This window comes from Anopheles coustani, chromosome 2 (assembly GCF_943734705.1).
Source record: "Anopheles coustani chromosome 2, idAnoCousDA_361_x.2, whole genome shotgun sequence".
NCBI lineage: Eukaryota > Metazoa > Arthropoda > Insecta > Diptera > Culicidae > Anopheles > Anopheles coustani.
This window is the reverse complement of record NC_071289.1, coordinates 84,322,827-84,347,816: the sequence shown is the minus strand read 5'-3', so window position 1 is coordinate 84,347,816 and position 24,990 is coordinate 84,322,827. Positions and strand designations below refer to the sequence as shown.

The window sequence follows — 24,990 nt, the reverse complement described above, 5'->3', positions numbered from 1 at the left end:
TTTACGAAAAACAAGCGACTTTTTTCGTTTGAAAATATTTCTCAAGTTCAATATGAAAGTGAATTTGCAAATCTAATTTGCAAACGCCCTATTGTGTCGCCCCGCGGGGAACGATGTGGGACGTATGCTAATGTAAACGATGCCGACCGATAAACATTCACTCTCGCACTGCGAGCGCTGTGCAAGGTGTTCGGCGATTTGACCCACTTATCGGCGTTTCTTGGTGGGCTGACAGATTTTTGCTTGGATTTTCGACCAGGACTATGAATTCAAAGGAAATTCCTCCATTGGTAAACAGATTCAAAAATGTTATTTTCAACTGAAAAGTATCTTACTCTTAGATGTTTGTATTAGTTACATTAAAAGTTAGATTTTTAACAACCATAAATTGGTAATAACATGTAGAAAAGGAATCATTTCAACTCGTTTCTTTTGAAAACATATTTGATAGATGCTACAGTCAAAATATTACGTACGTAAACATTTTCTGATTAATCTTTCTGGGCAATATGCTACGATTGAAAACGCGCCGATAAAAGAGTACGGTCGTAGCACTGGGAAAACTTTTCTACAATATTTTCCCCTCAAGATGGGCACCGACGTACATTTCTGCTACCTTTTAGCTCAACAATTGCAAACACGTGCAAAAAAGAATCCTCGCGCGTTCGCCGACTGGACTGGCCTCGAGGGAGAAAAGCACTGGAAAAGCGAACCCCACCCGACGTGCGCAAAGCCAACCTCCAACCTTCGGAACCTTGTGCCGGGTCTCCCGCGCACCAGCTCTTGTGATTTATCTTAATGATAAATGATTGATTTTGCCCAACAGCAAAGCACGTACCCCGAGTGTCCGGGCCACATGCTGGGAAAATGATCGCCCGTCTTGCTGTGAAAATGGCAACGAATGGTGCAGCGAATTTCCACCGTTCCACCGCACCGTTGTTCAATTAAAGGTTCCGCACTGGAGAGGACCGTTCGAGTTGTGATTTGTTTAGTTTTTTTTTCGCTATGTACATTGGCTTTCCTTCGGTAGCAAATGTGGTCCGACTTCGAATTGAATGATGTTTTTTGTTTACTTGTTTGGGTTTGCTTTTTTCAACCGTAATTATTTCATTTTCATCCATTCCGGACATTTGCGGAACCCTTTGGAGTGTGATAGGTTTTCGCATGAAAAACACGGGACGGGTTTCTTTTGCCACCCGCCTATGCAGAAGGAAAGTTTCATTACCAGGGTCATATTGCATGGTGGCTTCGGTTGTGATGGAAAGTCTATTTCCCATTTAAATGGCCGTTATGGTCGAAGCAATTGTCTCGGTAATGTGTTTGTGCAGCAGGTGAATCACAAAATTCATGTAATTGTTTCAATAATGTTTGTGTATGAAACATAAGTAAAACTATCTCTCATTAAAATGCATACCTTTTATTTTTTATCATCAAATAATTTGTTTTGTTGTGATAAATTATTTCAAGGAAAAAGTTAAACATGTTTAAAATAAATCGAAAACATCCCAAGGCCATGCGTGTCATAGTGGTATATGGTAACTTTGGAATTTTACATTCTCTATTTATGCAAAGATAGAGTAAAATGAGAAACTATGCTTCCACAAGTCATATTCTCTAATACCAACGGCTTAGACTTCCCAGCGAGAAGGAAGCCATCGAAAGCAGCATCATCCAATTGAAAAAAATATCTAAACATCTCGTTGATCGATTTGCATTACCCGCATTGATGGGTCGTTTCCGGCTGGAAGGAAAAAAAAACTCCAAACTTCGCCGAAAACCGATTTGATAATCTTTTCCAGCGGGTCCATCTTTTCCCGCTTCGCGCGCTTCATCGTAGTCTCTCTCCTCGCACACTGTTTTTTTTGAGTGTTAATTTTGCCTTCTCTTTTATCCATCTTCTTGTCTCCCGCCTTTCTTGACGGTGCCTTTGTCTAGTCGTCCACCATTCATCGCGATTTCGCGGTTCTCATCCGGCTCATTAATTGCGCCTATCGAAAGCGAAAGTATGCGTCAAGCCGAACTCCACCTCCTCCCCCCCACTCCGAACCCGTCAAAATGTGGCAAAAAACCGTTTCGGAAGCAACGGGCTTCCCCCCCCCCCTCCCCACCCTCCTTCTCCACCTGCCTTTTTCTGCTTTGGCTCGTTGTTTCGATGTCGGAAAGCCAATTATCGAGCGCAGAAGAAAGGTGAGGAAAAATCCCCACGATCGCCCGATCATCCCCATCTTCCTCCGTTCGTTTTTATGTGTGTGTACCGCCAAGATTGATCTACAACGACACGGCAGCTTTGCATCCCGCGGTGATGGATCCCCGATCTGATCAGCCATCTCTAAGCGGATTGCGTGATGACGGTTGTGGTGCGGGGTTGGCGGTAGCCACTGATTTTCCGCCCGATTCCCAAACCCACCCGATAAGGGGTGCTTGAACTTGGGGTGAACTTCACGCGCTACCCCCTCCCCCCCATTCCGACGCACCGAAAGGAAAGACGAAAGTGAAAGACAACAACGATGCACTTCCGTTACGACATCGGCTAATTTCAATGCTCTTAAAGATGCTCTCAGCGATCGGCCATGAATTTGGCAATGTTCACCGGCGTTCACCGACGCATTCGCGAGAGATCACTTACCCTCCCGTTTACGATTTTGGTAGCCTATCATCGTTCGCTTGTTGCCTCACTCGTTTCCCGTTCCCAAAACCCCACCCACTGTTTGTAGTTTTGAATTATGAGAAATGTTTATAAGCTTTTCTAACTCACCTTTTTCTCACTTTCCCATCGGTACAGGTGGCACTTCGAGCAGCTCGGGTCGCTACGGTCATCGGAAATCGTCGCTAGCGCTAACACCGGAGGAGGAACCCTTGGACTCGTGTCCGGTAAGTGATAGTAAATGTTACAAAATGAAATAGTATAAGTAATGGATTAAAACTCCGAGCAAAGTTGATATGACGATCGTCAGGTATTGTTGGCCATGAACGTTTTGTATAAAATAACAAGAAATTTGTTCTAAACTGTGATGTTTTCTTAATGTTATCAAGCACAATAATTCGGTACACTTCATTCTGTCTGAGTGCAAAATCATGCCATTAATCAACTATCTCACTGCTAAATCAAAATCTGGGTTATCGTTACGGTGGGAAAATTCTTTCGAAAACGCCTCATTTTACTCCTTATTCAGAGGGGAGGGCAGCAATTATCGCACTGTAAACAAAACGTCACGACCAGCACCTTCGTCCATGACCATTATTATTAGTTCCGAGCTCGAGTTTGAACGAGGGTGAATTTGTACTGGCTCGTGTCGGAAAAATCGTTATCACGTTTCGTACTCGAACGATGTTCTCCGTGTGCGGAAAACTAATCTAGCTCGCGGCAGCGAGGGGATTCTTCTACCGTCGCCCCAAAACACATATCGATGTGCGTAGATTACATCCCAACGAGAACAATTTTCCCGCGAACCGATGATAGCGATCGTGTTTCATCGCACGGGATGGGATTGAAATTGGCGCACGCTCGCTAATGAAGTCCAAGCCGATGCATCGCGGGCAATTAGTCGGGAAAAGTTCCCGCCCCATGCTGTGAGACGAGCGAGCGGACGGAAAAGTGGACCATTTTGGATCGTGTTCGGGCTTTGCCCGATTAGAGTTGAAGCCCTTTTTTGCGCCACCAAATCAAACACTATCGATGATGGATTGTTTTTCTGGCTATTTAATATCGCCCCAACAATCGCCCCAAAAAGGGCTAGCTATAATAAATTATTATCACACGGGGACGTGGTGAATACCGTTTTCCGCTTCTAGCTGGATCGCGGTTCCAATCGGCTTTAGGGTCCCGGGTCATCAAGGGTTTTCGCCGATGTCTAGTGCGTTCTCGCATCCAACCGATGGAAATCAATATCGAGACTTGCGACGGTGGCTTAGCCTGTAGTGCCTTATCGAAAGGGTGTTGCTATCTGATAGTGGCAACAAACAAATCTCCAACCCACGGAAAACCCTTTCGCCCGAACGCACTCATCTTCCCACGAGGCGACACCTCTTTTATCGTTATTATTGTTGTGGCTATAAACGCCAAGAGCACAATCTAAACCCGTGAGTCAAGGGATGATGATACGAAGCAATAAATAAGGCGTCCTTTAGCAAAGAGAGGCCATTAGCTGACGTATTGGTAGGCGAAGAATAGTGAAATCTATATATGCATATACAATTCTTGTATCACGATATTAGTGTTTTAATTCCTCCTAAACGGGAGAACCATTTTTAATCAAACTTTGCTCCTTAGGTATGAGAATAGGTGTTTAACTATATCTCACGGTGGGAAACTGCAAACTTTTTTAATTAGTTACGATTTTCTATCGTCATATATTGGTTTGTTTGTTTACATTCAGCAGTGACATGTAAAAAGTAACCTTAACGCGCAAGTATAAACGGTTACAGCAGCATGCCTTTTCACAGAGCGTGGTAGTAGTAAAGCCTGTCTCATAGTAAATTGAGCCAAAGAAAGCGCGCTACTGTGGCGCCTCTAGTGGCGCCAGCGAAAAATTAAAATTTTTAGTAGTATAAGTAAATAGTAACAATCAAATTGTGAAAGTTTCAGACCTGGAATATTGTTTTTCGCTAAATGCCGTACAATGGAAATTGAACAGTCAGAACTGATCCCGCACAAAACACTGGAGTACCAAGGCAATTGAGTAAAATGGCCGAGAACCCATTAAAAAAAAAGGACCAGTATTTTTCTTTCGTACAATTATGCATTACGATTGTTATAAAAATAGGTTTTAAGTATTCTTGTGTTCTTATAAATTCACGTATTTTGTGTTTTGGTTCATATTAGCGCCTCGTATCGTGCAAAGAGACACCGTTTTCGCAACGTCCATTCTTCTTGCCACTAGAGGAAATATTGAAAGGTTTCGCCGAGCCAGCCAGTATTCTAATATATTTTAAGTACAACGTATTTGTTGTATTGATTTATGCTCTTTTTAGCTTTAAAGCGCACTTTGAAAACATTCTTATTTAGATTAATAAAATTCTACAATTTCAATTTCAATTTCAATTAACCTAAAACCAATCGGTTAAAGGCTACAACTGAGCTTCAACAACTGTTTATCTCATGCACTATGTTTCTTTCTCTACAACAAGTCTCTAAAACGTCATCAACCGGGTACTGAACGTCACAGGTTTTAAATTAAACTAACCTTGAAAACAAAACCAAACGGTGATCCAAGGGAAACATGGATGAATCCCCGGCGCCCTCACGCGTGATATCTTATCATTGCGAAGGATGGCCGCCCCCTGTTTTACCCAACAATCGTACTTCACGGGCGTACAATCGTGGACCAGTGCGCCACTCTGATAACGGCCCACGATGGCCCTTTTCGGTGTCGTCCGTGTGCTGCCTACACATCATATCTTGTGCAGAAGCCGTGGCGAAGGCGATTGACAACTTTGCCTCGCCATGGTGCGCTTTAGAGCCGCTCGTCCGAGCAAGAAGCGGAATGAAAAGTAGTAAAAGAAAAAACAAGATCCACACTTACCCTCTCCTGGCTGATAAAACGCAACCACCATCGAGTGGAATCAAGAGCGTGGCAATTAGACCGACGGCTTTGGTCACCGGGAGCCTTTCCGTACTGTAGCCCGATGGTCGGTTGACCAGTTCATCGTTAGGTGGAGCCTCGGCAAGAGTACCCCGACCTAGAGCCTAGTTTTGGTGTGCACAAATCTTGACCATCGTATCCGTCGGGTTCTGGTGTGCGCGCCCCAAAATCCCCGGAAAACACTGACGTCATCAGATGATGTCATGAACCATCCCGGGAGCCTTGTGACGTGCCGGCTAGTGTCGTGTTTACGAGAAAATCTAAATGAAAAGCGTCTAGTGCGGGCGATCTAAAGCCTGTCTCATAGTAAATTGAGCCAAAGAAAGCGCGCTACTGTAGCGCCTCTAGTAGCGTCAGCCAAAAACTAATATTTTTAGTAGTATAAGTGAATAGTAACAATGAAGTTGTGAAAGTTTCAGACCTGTACTATTGTTTTTCGCTAAATGCCGTATAATGGAAATTGAACGACCTAAAATAAATCCGCACAAAATACTATAGCACCAAGGCAACTGAGCAAATTGAATATACCGGGAACCCATTGAAATAACAAACAAAAAAATGACAAGTATTTTTCTTTTGTACAGTTTTACATAAGGTTTGTTATAAAAATATGTTTTTACTATTTACGTGTTCCCTGTTCTTTTAAATTCACGTATTTTGTTTTTGTTTCCTGCATTAACGCCCATGTCGTGGAATGGGACACCGTTTTCGCAACCTCCGTAAACTTCCTCTTCCCAAGAACATCTGTAACTGTTTCACCACTTTGTCTAAGACGAAGTTTTGTGATTGCACAGATTTTTTCGATGGGTTGAAACGCTGGGAAATTTGGTTTTGGTACCAAGTGATCTTATTGGCCCAGTACCACTCCGAGACAACCTTGGTATAATGGCAGGTCGAAAAATCGGCCAAAAAAAGTACGGTAATTTATAAGAACAGGGAACACGCAAAAGGTAAAAACCTATTTTAATAACAAACCTTATGTATAACTGTATAAATGAAAAATACTTTTAATTTTTCTTTGCTTTTATTATGGATTCCAGACCTTGTCAATCTGTCCACCGGCGCTCCAGTTATTTGTGCGGATTTATTTTGGGTCGTTCAATTTCCATTATACGGCATTTAGCGAAAAACAATAGTACAGGTCTGAAACTTTCACAACTTCATTGTTACTATTCACTTATACTACTAAAAATATTAGTTTCCGGCTGACGCTACTAGAGGCGCCACAGTAGCGCGCTTTCTTTGGCTCAATTTACTATGAGACAGGCTTTAGTGACGGATAAATTCCTGGAAACCCTTCCCGGAATGAAATACATCCAACCGAGTTTGACACCGACTGTTGGTAATATTACCTGTCCATCAAATGTTGCGGACTACGCCACACCACCGTAAAAAGCCAACACGACGTTGTCTGTTGCGAAACGGGCATCCTTTTTCGAGACGGAGGTTCTTACTCCCTTAGCAGTCGGCAGTCCTTCAATTTCAACGTCAACGAGTGTGTAATTTACTACCAGATCGTTCCTCATCCACCCGGGTTTAACTGATTCGGCCCACCTCAGGGACATGGGCCGCTGTTGGGCGAGCACATAACACATAAATCAATCCAACCAGCACGCACTGTTGGAGGCGGTTTCAGTCTTAAATTAGATCAGCTTGAGTGTAATTAAACCTGGATCGGTGCTGCAGTGCCATCAATTTAAGAATTAATTTTCCCGCAAACCGTTAAAAATACGGCCAGTGACTAACAACAACGCCCAACTGGAGGTCCTCATTGCCTTACACGAAGAGAAAATGATAGGAGAAACCATTTATTTAACTGGCGATTTTCCTAGACTCGCCGCGAAAAGCCGCTGTGCAGTAATTGTAAATGAGAATTAATTTAAACAAAGAAACAGGTATGCTAATCATGGAAAACGGAAGCGAAGCGTAGATCGCACTCGTTCGTTCCGGTGTGCAACGCTTTTTCATTACATTCAGCGTTCTACAAATTGCTGCACGTAGCGAAGAAAGTTCTACGCGTCCCATGGTTTCCCACTAGGGAATTGTTGCAGGTGCGCATTTTTCATACACAGAAACCCTCCGCCCAGGGTGAATTGGAGGAACGGATTCAATCTACGGCAAATAGACGGAACTCGGAAAGGATCGCATCTTTTTCCCCGGCCCATTTTCATTAGGGGTAACCGGAATACAACAAAACAACTTCTTCCGCTGTACAATTCCTTCCACCCCGTTGCGAAATGGCGAAGAAAGGATGACCGGTTCCCTCGGTGGGTTGGAAGGATACTTACAAGAATTACAAACTCCCAGTCCCCGGCCACCAGCTCGAGGCTAGCGAATCGCGTGGGATTGCAAATGGAAGAAATCCTTCCTGTATTGTTGACGGCTGCCGCTATTAAGCTCTTCTGTCCCACGTGGTGCAGTTTTATTGCAACCGCAGTGCCGCGTGTCGCGCGCTGATTGATCTCGGTCGCAAGTGGGACCAATATCAATTGTGGCCGCTAATGCCCACGCGGAAGGGCGGGGAAAATGTGATTCATTGAGCTTATTTTTCTAATGGTTCGCTGTCAGGCAAACGATAGCAGCCATTAATAAACGAGTTAGCAGCCACTTGCGGCGCAGTTTACCAAACAACCTGCGGTGGGAAGTGCGCATAAGAAGATAGTCCGGAAATGATAGTTTTTAATGCTTACTACAACTGTTCGATTATCCCATACAGCTTGGTTTTATGTTTGTTCTCTTCACTCAAGTTTGCGTTGTACTAAACTGTGTGTTTTTTGTTATTGCACACTCACTTGAATTGGAATGGTTTAGTTTTTACTACAATGTTTTGAATTTTACAATTCCCGTCTTTAGTTTCAAGATTTGTAACAAATCGTTATCATTCGAGTGGTAAATCCAACGTCACATCGGTAGCAACTGACGTTTCGGTTTGTGCGAGATTGAAGTATACGCAGTCCATATTTTGTAATCCCACTTTGCTTTTGCCTTAATGCTAGAGCACTACCCAGAGTCAGTATTTGCGTCCTTGTGCAATGTCCCAATGTGATCTACTCATCAGTTGGCTGTGAAGTGTTCGACGGTAAAATCTAAAAATAGGAAAAACGAAGTAATTACCGAAGTAAGGAATACGCATCAGGGATAGGCCATCTTTTGCCGGAGTTCACTCGTGGTTTTTCGAACACGAGTTTCATAAGAACCCACCCACATTGAATCTGGGGAGCGGTTTTTTTCTAGCCTTAAGGTCTACTCTTCCAGAGGTAAAGTCAAGTGCTGTAAAACGACTGCAAATTTGGTCCAATTACAGCCAATGATTAAAGGCAATCCATCAATTTCAATGCAGGGCACGAGCATACTGGAGAAGAAACCGCTCCATTGTTCGCGGATGAATTTGCATTCTAGACTGGCGAGGCGCGATAACAAATAATGGTTTAGGTAGTTGTGGCTGTTTAAGAAGGGTTTGGTGGTGGTTGTTGGTCCCACAAGCTCGGACCGTTTCGTCATCGCGAGAGATATGTAACGAGACGAAGCTTTTATGCTACCCACTTTCGGGTTGCTTCCACCGCGAAGACCAACTATCCATTAATGAGAGCATACTGCTGGGAATGGGAAGCGGTAGCACTGGTTAACGAGACTTTAGGACACTGCAGATGCATAAATCAATGGGAGCAACATAACGATGGTAGAGTTTCTGAACCAATCTCCGTTTACAGTCAGTACAGGAAGAGATCTCAACGATTGAAATGCACCGATAACGTCGAAAGATACCACGTTGGTATCGGAAACAGAATCAACTGAGTTCGGGAAGAAAATGTGAGATAGGATTTTTATTTTCCCAATTAATTTTGCGGGTTCAGTGGAATAGCAATACAATGTGGGTTCAAATCGACAATTCCAAAAATGTCCTAATATTTATTACAACTGGTAAAAGAGTTGAAAGTGTTAATTGTTTACCTGAGAAAGCAGCATTTTGATTGAAAATTGAAATGTGAACTTCTTTGCACAAGTACTGAACAGGTTCGGCAAAATATATTTAAAGAAATAATCAAAGATTTGTCCAACAAACGAAGAAACAGAGAGAACAAACGAAGAACAAACAAAATCAACCTTTAGAAAACGAAGAGACCAACCGATATCCTGATTTAGAGCGGTGTTAAAGTGTACACAGTGAGTGAGACGCGACAAACAAAGTGCTTATGAAAACTAGTCAAGCTCAATCAATCAACACTCGAGTGTCCCATACAATTGTCGACGGTCCAGAATTAATTGGAAAAGAAAATCGAGGTGCCTACCTGTGACTACTTTTGATGCCACCAACCTCTCACCTGAGTGACGTCGAAGGTTCAGCACACTGGTAATGGATGACGACGACGAGGTACCCGGATGCTTCAAGATGAAAACCTTCTTCCGTAAGTACAAGAGCAAGAGCATGGAGTCGCTCTACAAACCGTCGCTGACGACGTGCAGCGCCCTCACGATGAAGCAGCTGGAATCGCTGCCCGAAGCGGAACGGACGCGTCCAACCAGACGATACAGCCTGGTCGGTTGCCATCAGGGTACGCCGCCCGAATCCTATCTAGAGCGCAAGATGTCCGCCGGTCAGTATCGTTCACATTCGACACCGCAAGCCATCGCACCCTGGATCACGGTCACACAGCCATCCGAGGACGATAAGGAACCGAAGGACCTGTTGTCCGAGACCGTAACAAGCTCCGAGGACGTACCAGAAGGTAATGTACAATTACCGGAAGTTTCTGCTGGCCCAGAGCTGAAAAAAGACACAGACGAAGTGGTGCAATACCGACGAATCCCTCCATTGGAACGCACCTTCAGGACAAACCGCGATGGTATGGGACTTTTTCTACCAATATTCGTCATGCCCGCACTCTTTTATGCGAGCGAATCCTAACGAAATCCTTTTCGATGTTTTACAACATCCATCGGTGGATGTTTCAATCGGCAGATAGCGAATTTGAACCGCTGATGTACAATAGAATGAATTCGATGCCCATTATTCGGCCCAGATCTTTCGGATACCGTTCGAACGGGCTGAAGGTGTTCCGCTTCCCTGGAATAATGGAGGAACCAGCGTTAGATATGCCGCTTGTAAGTATATTATCATAGGACAGGGTTTGTGATAAAAATTTAAAAAAGTCTTGAATACTTACGACGCATTTGTCTTCAGCTCTGACCATATGAACCAGTTAAACTTTCAATAAACCGGTGGTTCTTTCTCCCGAAATGTTTTCTGCTCCAAATGTATCCAAGTAAACCGTGTTCATCTGAACGTCATTCGGCGTGCGAGTTACCGTGAAAGCTGTAATCTGCTGACTTTTCACTGTCAAAAATTACGCTTGCAAAATACGGAAATACGCTTTGCAAGTCGTTCGGTCAGTGGTGTGGTGGCTGAAATGGATGTTTCGAAACTTTTGATCCGCACCTTGAACGCCCGGGAGTGGCGTCGATTCGTTGCGTTTCGCAGTCTACCGGCCGACTCCATCAACCCAGCGTTCAGGCAACAGATACTGGCCGACTACGATGTGCACTTTTACGAGTACTCAGAGCCGTCGGTACGGCACGAACGGGTTGCTTTTACAGAAATCGATTCTGGGCCGGAATCTAGCGAAGAACGTCAGGAGCAGAAACAACAGCGTAACGAGCCCGATGAGATTGAACCCCAGTTGGTGGAGGTGGTGGTTGAAGATGGCCTGGATGAAGGTGGTAGTTTCAGTACGGTGAACCTTGCCGGGGTGTAGCTTTATAACATGTAATTCAAATTCCCAGAAATCACAACTTCCTGCATGTTTTTCGTATACCGTTCCTAGAAACCGAAGAAGAAGTACCGTTCTCCATCGACAATCTATCCGAAGAGAATCTAAAGGTAACAGATGGATACCCACGAATTACTCCATTTACCAACGGTGAACTCCAATGAGTGGAAGGGCCGCTCGAGAATCAAGGGCCTCGTTACTTTGTGTGTTCTCTTGTTTACTTGCTTTATTGCCTTTCGGTCATATCAACTGCGCTCGAAACCGGGGTCGAACCGATGAGTAGAACGAAGCCCGAAGTGATTCCGGCTAGGGTTACACACCCTCACCCCCAAAAGCCCTGCATACATCTAATCATTTGTCTCTTTGCGAACCTACTTTCAGAGATTAGTATCGGATCTGAAGTTTCCCAATCTGCTACCGCCGAATCCTGTGATTAAGGTAAGCCCGCCGGCCACTAGCGTTCATCCATCGCGATGACGGTTGATTAGCCCAGTCGTATAAATCTCGCTAACGATGTTCCGCTATTCTCGGTACGCACCTCAATGGCCCTTATTTTTCGTCCTCACGTCCTATTTACAGATTCTGATTGCCTTCTGCAAGAATGATCCCGTGTTCGAAGCCCTCGGTAATGCGAGCCATCGGCTCAGCCTCGAGCCCACGTTCGTGAAGTCCGCCGAGGCCGCCATCGAAGCGTTCCAGAGTCCCAACACCGGCGGCCATCACATCGTTATCGTGGACGCGCGGTATCCGAAAACGATCGAGGCGGAGGCGCTGGGAAGGTGAGCCTAAATGTAGACTGTAACCCGATGGTTGCTGCGTTTTTTGCTCCGTCACGTGGGTAACGTCATTTACGAACGCAATGGTTTCGTGATTACGCTGCCGAGAGCATAAAACATTTAATGTGTTCTGTTGAGTAAACTCTAATTAGCACAAACTGACGTCCGTAAAATAATGTCAAATTTGTCACTATTTCTGTTTTCTCCGTAGGTCAATTCGAAATTCAAAAGGCAGCCAACACACCACGATGGTTGCGGTTGTGAAAAAGAGGTAAGTTTGGCCAGTAGTTTGTGCGTCGTTGGAAGAACTCCTCTCCTGAACTCTCTGAACGGTCTATTAAAGAGTCTCAATAATTCATATCATTACGAATTAATAAGTTCTTCAGTTACCGACCGTAAATCAATCACACCTGTCACCAAACGGGCAATTGATTGATCCCTGAGCTACCATCTACCTCCATCAGCAAATTCACATTTCCATTACCACGCCCTCACCGGAACAAAGAAGCCATACTCAACAGGTCCTCGTCGGAATCGGTCGCAATGGGTTCGTACTGCGCGTAACAGGTGTCGATGGGTAATAAATGGAATCGTGACTCTAGCCACCTGGAGTGGCTTTCCCATCTTGCTTCTCCACTGCTTGCACCTTGGCGGATGGCCGGACAGGTATTTTCCACCTGTAAGCGCCATGCTGTTTGCTGGGATATATGCATAAGATTAAACGAATCGTCGAACGTTTCGTTCGGGCTACAGCCTGATGGAGTGGAATTATGAAGCATGTTGTTAAAAATAGCCATTTTTTCATGTTTTCCATTCTTCTCGTTTACAGTGTGTTTGAAAAGGATGACACGGCTGTGATTTCCCTGCTGGATGTCGGCTACAATAGGGTAAGTGTTAAAAAAGTATATCCTTCGAGTCTTCGTTCTTTTGTATTTTGCTGTGTGCAAGCAATCAGGACGATCATTGGACACTGTGGGTGCTTAAATTGTACAGGCGGGTATAATTTTTCCTTCCAACAAATCATACGAGGAACGTATCCTTGAACCTATTCAAAAGAAGACGCAATACAAAGGATTTTCCCCGGTGGGACTTTCCTTAATTGTGTCCCGCTGATTGACACCGAAGCAATTGACGTCAATCCGCCCAGCCTAGAAGGAGTTCAGTTTGATTAGTTCCTACAGAGCCGAACACAACGCCACTGACACCTGACAGTGGCGGACGCCATGACTTTGTGACCTTTTACATTATCATTCCGGGAAGCTGGCTGGTGACCGCATTAAATTGGTATCCTCGTTGTCGTGGTCTTGCCGCCCGGCCTCGGACGGTGGACACAATTACCCAATTGGCGTTTGACATTCAATCCGCCCCATATCCGCCGTCAAGTTGACGGCGATGACACTCGGGCCAACCGCTAGAGACTCTTCATTAACTCGCCTGCCAAAGCTGGCGCTGGATGGTGAAAAGAGCCCAGTCCAGTGTCTACGAGGGACATCGTGCCGCGTCCAAAGTTCACCATCACGGTGCATCGAGGTAGTTGTCACGTTTCCATCCCGAACCGAAGCGAGTTTGCTGCCTCTCGAACAGACAACGGTTCGTGGTTTGTCGCCCATCGGCGAACCACCGCACACGATTACTTTGGCTGTTTAATAGTGTGGCCCTAATGGTGCTGCCCGGGTCCAGTGTGCCTATTAACCGTGCGCTCTTCTGCTTCCTCTACTTTCAGTGCATTATTGAGTCTCCCCATGTATCGATTTGTTCGTCGGAGCTGCGGCAAATCCAGCACTCGCTCGTCCGGCCACAGAATGTGATATCGACTCAACAGGTAGGTTTTAATCCCATTTCCCTCGTTCGATCCCATAGCTCCAGCTGTTGCCGCTTGCAAGCCCCCACGGTGATCAGGATTAAACGTCCTGTCGTTCGTTTTCGTTTAAATTTTGCTTTCCGGCACTCCGTCACCATCGTACCCCCAGGGTCACACGTAGCTTTATCGTTGTTTATGCCACTGCTCATATCGTTACGAGTCCCGAACCATCAAGCCGAAGGATAATCGTTTAAGGACGCGCTTCCACAGTTCCGGAAATCCACGCCCGGTTGCAGGATACGGGAACTATTTTTAACCGTTATAACCGCTTCGCTCACTAAGGCCACTCCACTCTCGGGCGATGGCTGATGGTACGATAACCGTAAATTAATTCATCGTATTACGCCCCATTCGTTCCATTTCCCGCGAAGGCGGGACCATTTTCTCGGCGGGGATTTTTCTAGCTGGATTACCGACTACCTGCCCAGATTCAGGCTCGATAATTGGCCTGAGCCGGGTACGAGGAAAATAAATAAACCGGACAAGAAAGTCTATCGTCACCCACACATTTCCCGTGCGTTTGATCAAAATCGAGTGTCGTTATGGGAGAACGGCACAGTGCCATTGGATTTCCAACGGACACTTTTCATTTAATTTGATCAACGTCCCTGCATTCCACGTCTGCCGAATATCCGTCATGCACACGAGTGCACCATAGTATTGCATGGTCTTCCATTAACTCAATCAATCGTGTTTGCCTTCGCAATCGTGCATAACGGGTCCCGTTCTTGCGTCGTGTTTCTTGGACTGGAGCAGTACTTGAAGTACTTGAGCACATCTAACGATGCTCTATAATCGTTGAGTTACGTTTAACCTGAAGGAGAGAAAGCCTTCAGGCTGGAGGGAAGCTGTATTCGCTTCACTCGAGCGATCCTTTGCGAAAATCGTACCGTTTTGCCGGAAGACCGAAGGACAATTTGTTCGTGCGCTTCCATGCAGTTCCGCGGCTTCGGCAAATGGCCAATGGTGGCTCGATGTGCAGTCGCTCCATTGATCACTTGCATCATCTCCAGCCACGGCAGGTGGACGAAGATTTATAGTGCGCCATCGAGCCCCGCATGGGTGGCATTTTGTGTCCCCTTTCTCTTGCTCCACCCACCGATCTCATCTGTGTGATTTATAGAGCGCCGGCAGGTGAATAAATTGAATCATGTCATCAGTCGGCGGACTTTAAATGAATAGTTCATGCCTTCGCCGAGCTGGTGACATCTTCCAACGGTGCACACCCCTACCCCGGTAGTTCTGGACGTGTTGAAAAGCTTCAGAACTAAATGCAGCAACCCATCGGAGGGAGACGGTTTATAAATGTAATTTACTTTATACAAAATACAATTAACCCTACACAGCGTATCGGACCAACGGCGGCCGGTAGTTCCTTCGAACCGATCTAGATTAGTCGAAGCGTAATGATTTGGTTTAAAATGTTTAATGCCAAACAGAAAGCGTACATTTTTCTACACTTAGGAAGAAAGCATCAGGTGTGAGAATAAATTGTGGAAGATTTACTATCAGTAGTGTAGTGTAAAGGAAACATTCTTTTATTGCAGTTCATTATAAATACATCCCAAATTTGAATCTCTAATATGGTTTCCAATTGCTAAAAACAAGTCGAAAATACATTAAAATTCTTGCCGAAAGTGACTGAATTGTGGGGCGAAATAACCCACAGCGAGATTTATTGTTTTGGATATCTATTATTGCATAAGAGTGAAGAACATGGCCTAAGCGATTTAATTAAATTTGTTTGGAAGTTCAGCTAAAAGTTCGTTTTGCAGGAAATAAATTTTTCATCATACATTTCAATATGAGATGGGCACTATAAATTAAATGCGTTCGGCACCACATTAGTGAATGTCCTAATTGTCAATTAATTAATATTGTTTTCATTTTTCACCAAATTAAATGTGACATCGAAATTTGACACGATGGTATACAAAATTTGCTTAATTTTTATTAAATTGTGTCGTAAAGCTGTGAAACCCAGAAAACTCGAGAGCGAAAATATGCCATTACTTCATATAGTTTAAGTAATCAAATGAATCGTTCAAAACGTGATTTTCTTCATTACACACGAAACTGTATGAGAAGTATCATTTAATAAAATTTGTCATTTTAGGCACTGTACACGGCACTGCATCGATCGAGAGAAGCGGTCATCATCACCGACGACACGCTCCGGGCGCAGTACGCAAACCGAGCTAGCGAGCGTGTGCTGAACATGAAGATGGTGAGACGATAAATAGATAGTAACCCTCGGCGAATGGCCCAACAAGTAGCGCTAATGCTCTTCGACCTCCTTCTGCTCGCTGTTCTCTTTTCGTAGGATGAAATCGTTGGCAGATCTCTGAGCGACTTGGTAACGGCCGATATTAGTAATATTTTATCTCATACCAGTAGATATAAGGACTACGACGGTTACCTTACCACGCGGAGAAAGTCCCAAGAATCATCACAAATACACGTTCGCGCCGTACCTGTCTCGTGCATCGGAAGGTAACACGATGGTCCCCAGAATGTCGGATCATCCGTTGGTTTCTAATGGCGTTTCCCTCCTCTCAGGAATCCCACACACTTAGTTTTAATCCTAGAATCATCATCCAGCGCACTGGTGTCGTCGAACGCGATCGGTGAAGCGCTGCAGACGCTACCACAGGGCAAGGAGGTACCGCGCGGCTCGCTGCACTCAATCCGGCGGGGCAGCTTCGACGTCCGGTCGATTGCGTCGGACGGGCTGCGGCGGACAAGCCTGGCGAAGCTGTCCTCGCTGCCGCTCGAGGCGCCGATCACCAAAGTGCTGAGCCTGCTGGCACAGGTTCAGGAGAACTGCTCGCTCGAGGAGGCCAAACTGCTGGACCGCGTGATGGAGTTCCTCAAGCGGGAAGGACTCTACAGCCCGCAGATGAAGGAGATCCGCACCGAGGACCCGGTTGCCACTGATCTGATTGGTGCCCTGCTTACGGTAAGCAGCTCCGCAATGCCGTCTCCTGCTAGATAACTCACTTTGACTTTCCTCTCCACGGCACGCAGCAAGGACCCACGAACATCCTCTCGTCCCGGCGCAGCTCGAACGATTCCATCATACGCGGCGGAGGCCGCCCATCTACAGGGAGCATCGTTTTCACGAAAACCAAAGAATCTTCACTACTGTCCGACCTGCTGCAGACGGCCCTGGATTGGGACTTTGAAATATTTAAGCTAGAGGATCTTACCGAGAAACGTCCATTAGTGTGTTTAGGTGAGTCGGTGAACCCCTTTGGGCCCTTTTTCAACCAGCTTGACGAATTAGGGTTTCTACATTGTTATTTTTTGTCCTGTTTCCACCCACCGGTCTCCAGGATTAGAACTGTTCCGGCGGTTTGACGTGTACAATACGTTCAACTGCGACGAGATGACCTTCAAGCTGTGGCTCATCGAAATGGAGAAGTACTACCACAGCGAGAACACGTATCACAACAGCACCCATGCCGCTGACGTGATGCAGGTGAGTGGAAAATAATTAAAATTAATCCACCTCCACCCTCCCCGCTTCAACTCCTTCGAACCCTTCAACCCCGCCGTTCAAGCTCCTTTGCGTCTCGATTACTATTACCCCAACAGCTTTCGGGAAGCCATCCCTCACTTGCGCGTCCCCTATCACGAGGGAGACCGTTCGGATACCCGCCTTTAATCTTCGTGTATTCAAATCCGGTCCGCTTTAATCCCCCCGCACCAAGCGACACCGGCCGTTCCTCGGAATCCTTGCGAACACCCTTTTTAATGTGCAATCGTCTGGAGTGGTGTATTAATGCTTTCCCTCCAAGAAATTAACCATCCCTTTCCTGTTCGCTCGCTTTGCTTTCTTTTTGTTCCGGGCCCGGGGATAATCCGAACGGCCCGTTTTATTCCGAAACCCACGGACCGTACTTAGCGTGCCGTGCCGATTCTATTCAGCTCCAAATAATTAAACGAAACCCTTATGGGTGGGATAAGGGGGTGTGGGTGGGAAAACAAAAGCACAAGAAGGAGCAACTTTTTAAGCTTGTGCACACACTTCCTTCGCTATCTCGCGGCGAATCCATACCGGGGGTTTTTACTTACTTTTATTTGCTAAACTATGGGCGCTCATGAAACCGCAGTCTGTTGCTTGCTTTTATTTCTAAGCAACGCCTCAAAAGCTTGCATCGACTTGGGACACGGCTTTTAATTTATGTGTACGTACATAAGCCATAAAAAAGTAGTACAATTGCTCGCCAGTACACACCTCTTTTTGATGGTCTCTTTTCTAAATATTTTTTGCATGTTAAATTCACATTTGGAGAGGCTCAAACCTTTTTCCCTCGAACGGCGTAGGACAAACAGATTATCCCATCTCATACGGGGGTTCCGAGACAAAAAAGCTTCCGAGAAAAGTTGGTATTGTACTTCTGAGACGACCATTTTCTTCCACTTTCCTTTCCATGGCGTGGCTCGGGTAGGCTACGGCAGTTTACTTGCAGCAGCTGAGCAACCGGGAGTTGAAGATAATGGACCGAATGGACGAGGCGACCGCCCTTATCGCTGCCGCAACCCATGACATAGACCATCCGGGCCGCTCATCCGCCTTCCTGTGCAACTCGGACAACATGTTGGCCCTGCTGTACAACGACATCTGCGTGCTGGAGTCGCACCACGCCGCCACCACGTTCCGGCTCACGCTCGGTAGGTGGCCATCTATGCTACGTTTAGGATGTTTGTTTCTATTCTTGCTATTCTTCTCTGTTACCGACTTCAGGTGACGACAAGATCAACATCTTCAAACACCTCGACCGGGACATGTACAAGTTGGCGCGGTCGATCATCGTCGACATGATCCTGGCAACGGAGATGACCCGACACTTCGAGCATCTGGCCAAGTTCGTGAGCGTGTTCGGCACGGACGTCGAGTCGAAGGACCCACTGCCGCCGGACAGCGACGACAACCAGATACTGGTGCGGCGCATGCTGATCAAGTGCGCGGACGTCAGCAACCCGACACGGCCGCTCAAGTTCTGCGTCGAGTGGGCCCGGCGCATCGCGGAGGAGTACTTCATGCAGACGGACGAGGAGAAGCGCAAAAATCTGCCCATCGTGATGCCCATGTTCGACCGCACGACCTGCAGCATCTCCAAGAGCCAGATCGGTTTCATCGAGTACATCATCCACGACATGATGGACGCGTGGAACAGTGAGTGTCCCGTTCCCCGTTACCCGAGCGTTGGATCACAACCCCCTGTTTTTTCTGTTTTTTTTTTAGGTTTCATCGAAATGCCCGAAATCATACGCTACATGGAGTTCAACTACTCGCAGTGGAAGCTGTTCGAGGAGCAGGGCATCAACACGCTCAGCGACATCAAGCGAAAGCAGATATCACTGACGGAAGAAACGGCCAGTTCTATCTCCCTGGAGGAGAAGTTCTAAGCGGCATGTTCATCCGTCCATTACACACCCACACACACACACACACACACCACACATATGTCAAGGACGCTCGATAGCCCACCGCTTGCATTGACACGACGACATGTTGGTTCGCATCGGCCAGTTCTCAAGGGTGTGCGTGCGAACCACCAAGTCACAACCGACAGCCGGAAGTGGTCCGAACACCACCGGACTGGCAGAACAAACTAAATATGTGCACGAATCGAATCGAATCGAATCGTGCGTACAATGGCGGTTCTTCCTTCCATGATTGTAGCAGTATTGTTCTTATTTTGTTCGTCATACCATCATCGTTTTACAACACAAACCCCCCAGTGCACGACAGTAGTCTTAATCGTACGCTCATAAGCAGCTTAGAAAGCAGTCTCAAAGCTAGGAGAGAGAGAGTTAGAAATAATAAATTAAGGATGGTTAGGATTGCACACGATTGCATTGGTCCGCAAATCTATGCACGGCCTTGCCATACACAAATGCACTCGTTTTTTTTTCAAAAACTTTATTCTACTTCCCTGTCCTGTAACACCTTATTTTACCCACTTTCCGTTCCAGTTGTTCCGCCAACTCTGCGTCACCCGTTAGTGTGTAAGGACACGTACACCCGTTATCAAAATCAACGTGCTGAAAAGTGGCATCAACTATTGTTTAGCGTCAATTGATGTTTGTCCGTTGCAACCAAATTTCAAACACGCTTCACTTCGATAAACCTGTAAATGAACCGAATCCGAAGCAAAATAACATAACGGTAATAATTTGAAATAGATCAAATGAAATGAAAACATGTAACAAAATGGACTTGTTTATCGAACAGATGAACATTTTTGTGAATGTTTTACAAAGTATTGCCGCTCTGTTACAATTCCCCAAAGGTGGACCCAGTGGATTACAAACAAATGTTTCTGTGCTACTCCCACACGAGAACTTGTAATGAAATAGATACAAATATTTAACCCCTTTTGGTGCCACCAAACAAATGCGCAAAAAATTGACTGACTGAATCATTGCTTTCGAAGTGATAAATGTTTATGTGCAAGAGACCATATACGTACCATAACCAGTTGCGAACAAAAAGATGGTCACGAAATTAAAAAAAGAAACAAGCATATTAAAACATGCGCATCCGAATCAACCGGAGAAGTGTGTCCTATTTTCCTCGTGGAGGGTTGGTAAAACATTTGCTCATATACTAAAAAAATTAAAACGTAACCTGCATGTGTTAACGCGCACCGAGGCGTTATGAATTAGAGCTCAAATGGCGTATAACCCCCGGTTGAATCGCATATCAGTGTACATGTGTTTAGGTGCAACACGCAGTAGATGTTCTGTTTAGCGGTGTTAGCAAGGAATACAAAAGAAAACAAAAATACACGATAAGTTCCTTAAAGGTCAAACACAGGATAGAAACAAATATGACATGCTTTTAAACGTTACTAGCGCTGTTCAACCTTGTAAAATCCAGAGCAAGATAATGTTTATAACTTTGATCACACCCCTTGGAAAGTGCCCTTGGATTTTTACAAACCACCAGGCGGCTCCATTGAAAGGATCAGTTTTACTTTACCACTTGTCAGCTTTTCGTCTTGTTTTCACCATTCGGTTTTGTGCTCTCTCGGGGAACACATTGGGAGAGCTTTAACCAAATCCAATCCCATCGTAGCGCTACCGCTGAGACCTGAGCATAAACAGTGCAGAAAGCAGGACAAGCAGGACTCACATCCCTCCCACCCACAAACACGACACATCATCCCAGTGCTGGAACTGTTTCCATTGTTTAATGCGTGTTTGCGTGTGTGTTTGAATATGTGTACGTGTGTGTTTTTCGGTAGCGATCGAATTCCGGCTAGCGGACGATTTAACAAAGCAGCATTGTAAGCCGTATGCTTCCCCAGTTTGTTTTGCAAAGTATAAAGAGCCATAAAAGAGTGCGATAAAAATCCCTTAATAGAACCACGCGGACATAATGAAACAGACAAGGATCAACGGTGGTAGACGCTTGCTTGGTAGCTTATCTTATTCTACTCATAAATTGATGTGACAATAATAGGCGAATGGTGATAAAATGAGAGGGTATTCGGACCTGGAATCGGCACGATTAAACAACTGGAATGTTAATTTCAGTAAACGCAGCATGGCTGGTAGTTGTTCCACGGTGCACTTTAAGCCACGTCTACCTGCCCTTTCACTTTCCATCGCAACGCTAATGAACTCATACTCTTACGGTTTCAACGCTAGAATGTATGCTACCCTTGTAGCAGAACATAGATAAAACCATTAACACACCTTCATGTGGTCACAAATGCACAAACACAATTCTCTTTCTCTCTCTCTTTCTCTGCCTCCACTTCCCTCAATCGGCCTGCTTTCGAATGCACTCGGAACTTTACTGGTTTCCTAATGAACGGACTAATTTTTCAACCGACAACACAAGGAAGGAGGTCTACACTAACGAGAGTAACACTATTTTTCGGCAAAACACTGTGCTAGGGGGAGAGGAACGTAATGAAAAAAAAAGCAACACTACTATTTACTAGGTAATCGTATTTCTCTGATATGCTGGTCATATCTGGTTTTAAGGAGGGCGCTGAGGACAATGTTTCCACCATCTTTTTAAAAGTGTAACGAAGCTAGAGGAATAAAGGACAACAATACCTACATATTGCTTGTGAAGCTTAGCGCGGTTGAGATGAAATGGATGATTGCCAAAAGGCAACATGAAAACGTTATAAGCGGAAAAGCCGCAGGACTAACGATAGAGTCGTTGGGCGTTTGTTTGTTGATGTTCGCTGGATATCATCTTTACAATCCACCGTGGCGAGAAAGTGTTGTATGAATTTGAAGGAAAAACAGATTTTCAAATAAAAAATATACCTTAGAAAAGAAACCTATAGAAAAAGAAGCAAGGGAAATGTATAGCAAAAGGAACCAAACTTGTTCCATTAAAAAACCGCCTCCCCTTTGTGAGAGTGGAATGCTGTGTTTTTGTAGGACGTTCAGGAAACGGACACGCACCTGGAAATTATATCTCACCGACGCCTAACGTTAGCAAAACGCCCGAGGACAGGATCCCCGTGGAATGGGGAAAGCAAATGGAAACTAACCTAAACACATACCCTAGCAGCGAACGGAGAATGTAAGAGGAAATAGTAAGAAAAACAAAACCGCATAATACATGAATATATCTAGCGAATCGATGTGGTCTTCATTATACGTGTAAGCAAAACTAAAATAAAATTTCAAGCATAAAAAAAACCATAACAGAGAAAATATAGTAAAAGATGCCATGCTAGTTCTTCGATCTGGTACTGATTATTGGACAGGTGTTGTTTAGAAGAAATTGCAAAGCCCTTAAAAGCGATAAATGAATATTACCATAGCTGAACGCGCCATGCGCCCTTAAAACGTGACAAACGATGTCGAAAAAAATGAGCTAAAAATAAACCAAAACAAAAAACCCAGTGTAACGAATTGTTTCCGCCAATAAGTCTGTCTAATAAACTGTAATAAACGGATATGTCAAAGAATACAAATGGGCACCCATTATTTCAAAGCAATGCACAATCGACGGTAAAGCATCGATAAACGTAGGAGGTGATCTTTAGTGGCGATAGTTAACCACACGTTCGGGCTGCTTAGAACGAAGAAAAGTCGTAAGCTACTTGATCAAAATTCAACATACACCGTATTCACCTTCCCACGCACTGCAGCGCAAAAATAAAGAACGTAGGAAGCGTTGACTTCGGGTGAATCATCCAATCTTGATCGACGGGCGGCTTCTAGCGTGTTTTGATGACTCGGGAAATGGCGTCGATCGAGTTTTTCCACCAAGCGTCCGCGAGACGCGCGTTGTGCCTTCTAGCGTAACGTCACGAAGCGCCGAAACGCGCCCACCCTGGTTGGACGGCTTTAAATAGAACTGCCATTTGGTGCTATTCAACTCACGTGTGACACTAAATTGTGGCACGGTGCATTTCCAGACCTTCTCGGTGCATCGTGTTCCACTGTATAGACTGTGGGATCGATTCAATATAACACGGATGCTTAAAGGTTAATTCCATAAAGTTTTTACATGTTTCATCTCCAGGTTGGCTTCACTCCAATTTATATTTTATTCTTTCCTAGTCGTTGGAGTTTGAATTAATTTTCATAGTTCGAGTAATATTTTTTCAATAACCTTTTTATTTAATTAACTTATGAATCTAAATTGATGTTCCAACTTGATGCTTGAAGATGTTTCTTTTCCGTGATCAAAGTAACAGAAATGATGTTTAAAGATATTATTTTTTAATGAGCAACATCTCAGTGTATCGTTTTGCTTAGATGTTTTCATAAAATTGATGCCAAAATATTGAAGAGTCTTGTGATTTTATTAGTATTTTTGTGTATCTTTATGTTAAGAAAATTTTAGAATCTCTGTAATTTTAACTAAATTGTGTTCTGATAAAAATTGAGAACTTTTATAGATGAAAAGTTTTTAATACTTTTAGTATCATCTACATCAAATGGTTTAAATTTGACGGGGAATTGATATTCTTACCGATTGATTTGATTACTTAAAATAAGGTGTTTTAGTAAAAGAAAGTCAGCCCCCTTGGATTATAAACTTACGTTGCCAAATATTTTGTTCCCATTTTTTATAGGGACTTTATATTCGTTTTAATTTCGTCATCCGGCCGAAAAAAAAGCACCATCTCATCGACCATTCATTGAATTAAAATAAACAAACACTTGCGATTCATTAAGCGGACATAGCGTGAATGTCAATTGTCGTATCCCTTCGGTTCGCCGGTCGCGTCCCGCAAACATCTGATCCATTGTCAAAGGGAAGCCGATAGGAAGCAAACACCGCCGACGATCGCCGCCTCTCGAGACAATTACAAAAATAGTCTCGATGACAAAGCGATGTAATAATGCACCACAAATTGGACGGAATTTGTATTCAGGTAGCCATTAACTGTTCCTTATGCAGGAAATAAGCGTATGAAAACGTCACCAACGTTTCGTGGATGAGTTGTTGGGGCTGCTTATTTTTAGCATGCCAACGCAACGCCGCTTTTTTGTGTAAACCTCATTTTAATAACTCACCTTTACGCGCGTTGTTTTCTCGCGTTGTGGAAAATTGGTTGGTGGAAAACCCGTGCCGAACTGGCCGCACACCAGCACCGACCGGCGATCGTCCATTCTTAGTGGAAAAGCTATTTTCGGACGCCACTTCACTCTCCTCTCCCGATTTTCTCGCATTCTTCACTCTTTCAACCAGGTGATGAACGCCACTTTTCCTTTATTTTCCTCTAGTTTCCGGCGATCGTTATCCCTCGGAATGGGAGGAACGCTATGTGCCGGTTGTGTAAACATTCGACAACTCTCTCCCTCTCGTAGATGTAGGATTTTCTCGAATATGTTGGAATGTTCTCGCGAGTTTTCCATACAAAGACATAAACACATACTGACGTGCCTCTAGGATAGACTCTCTTTCTCTTAGAAGAAAATTCAAAACTCACCGATGGAAAAATGATGGCCCGGTGCGCCTTATAGGACCATGGATTTCATCTTTCCGTGCATTGGAAGCTGAC

The 24,990-nt window shown here is 44.8% G+C and overlaps 1 protein-coding gene across 1 annotated transcript in view; it reads left to right on the top strand.

Moving 5' to 3' along the window:
• The window catches only part of LOC131267650 (high affinity cAMP-specific and IBMX-insensitive 3',5'-cyclic phosphodiesterase 8), a 101,198-nt gene extending 80,436 nt beyond the window's left edge, over nucleotides 1–20,762 (top strand). The window contains exons 5-18 of the mRNA XM_058270577.1: nucleotides 2,783–2,871; nucleotides 11,732–11,788; nucleotides 11,930–12,129; nucleotides 12,338–12,397; nucleotides 12,956–13,013; nucleotides 13,850–13,948; nucleotides 16,104–16,214; nucleotides 16,311–16,480; nucleotides 16,547–16,946; nucleotides 17,015–17,222; nucleotides 17,323–17,468; nucleotides 18,442–18,664; nucleotides 18,738–19,169; nucleotides 19,239–20,762. Coding sequence (XP_058126560.1) covers nucleotides 2,783–2,871; nucleotides 11,732–11,788; nucleotides 11,930–12,129; nucleotides 12,338–12,397; nucleotides 12,956–13,013; nucleotides 13,850–13,948; nucleotides 16,104–16,214; nucleotides 16,311–16,480; nucleotides 16,547–16,946; nucleotides 17,015–17,222; nucleotides 17,323–17,468; nucleotides 18,442–18,664; nucleotides 18,738–19,169; nucleotides 19,239–19,402 — 2,417 coding nt within the window. The 3' untranslated portion in view covers nucleotides 19,403–20,762. The remainder of the gene's footprint in view (nucleotides 1–2,782; nucleotides 2,872–11,731; nucleotides 11,789–11,929; nucleotides 12,130–12,337; nucleotides 12,398–12,955; nucleotides 13,014–13,849; nucleotides 13,949–16,103; nucleotides 16,215–16,310; nucleotides 16,481–16,546; nucleotides 16,947–17,014; nucleotides 17,223–17,322; nucleotides 17,469–18,441; nucleotides 18,665–18,737; nucleotides 19,170–19,238) is intronic.
• The last annotated feature ends 4,228 nt before the right edge of the window (nucleotides 20,763–24,990 follow it).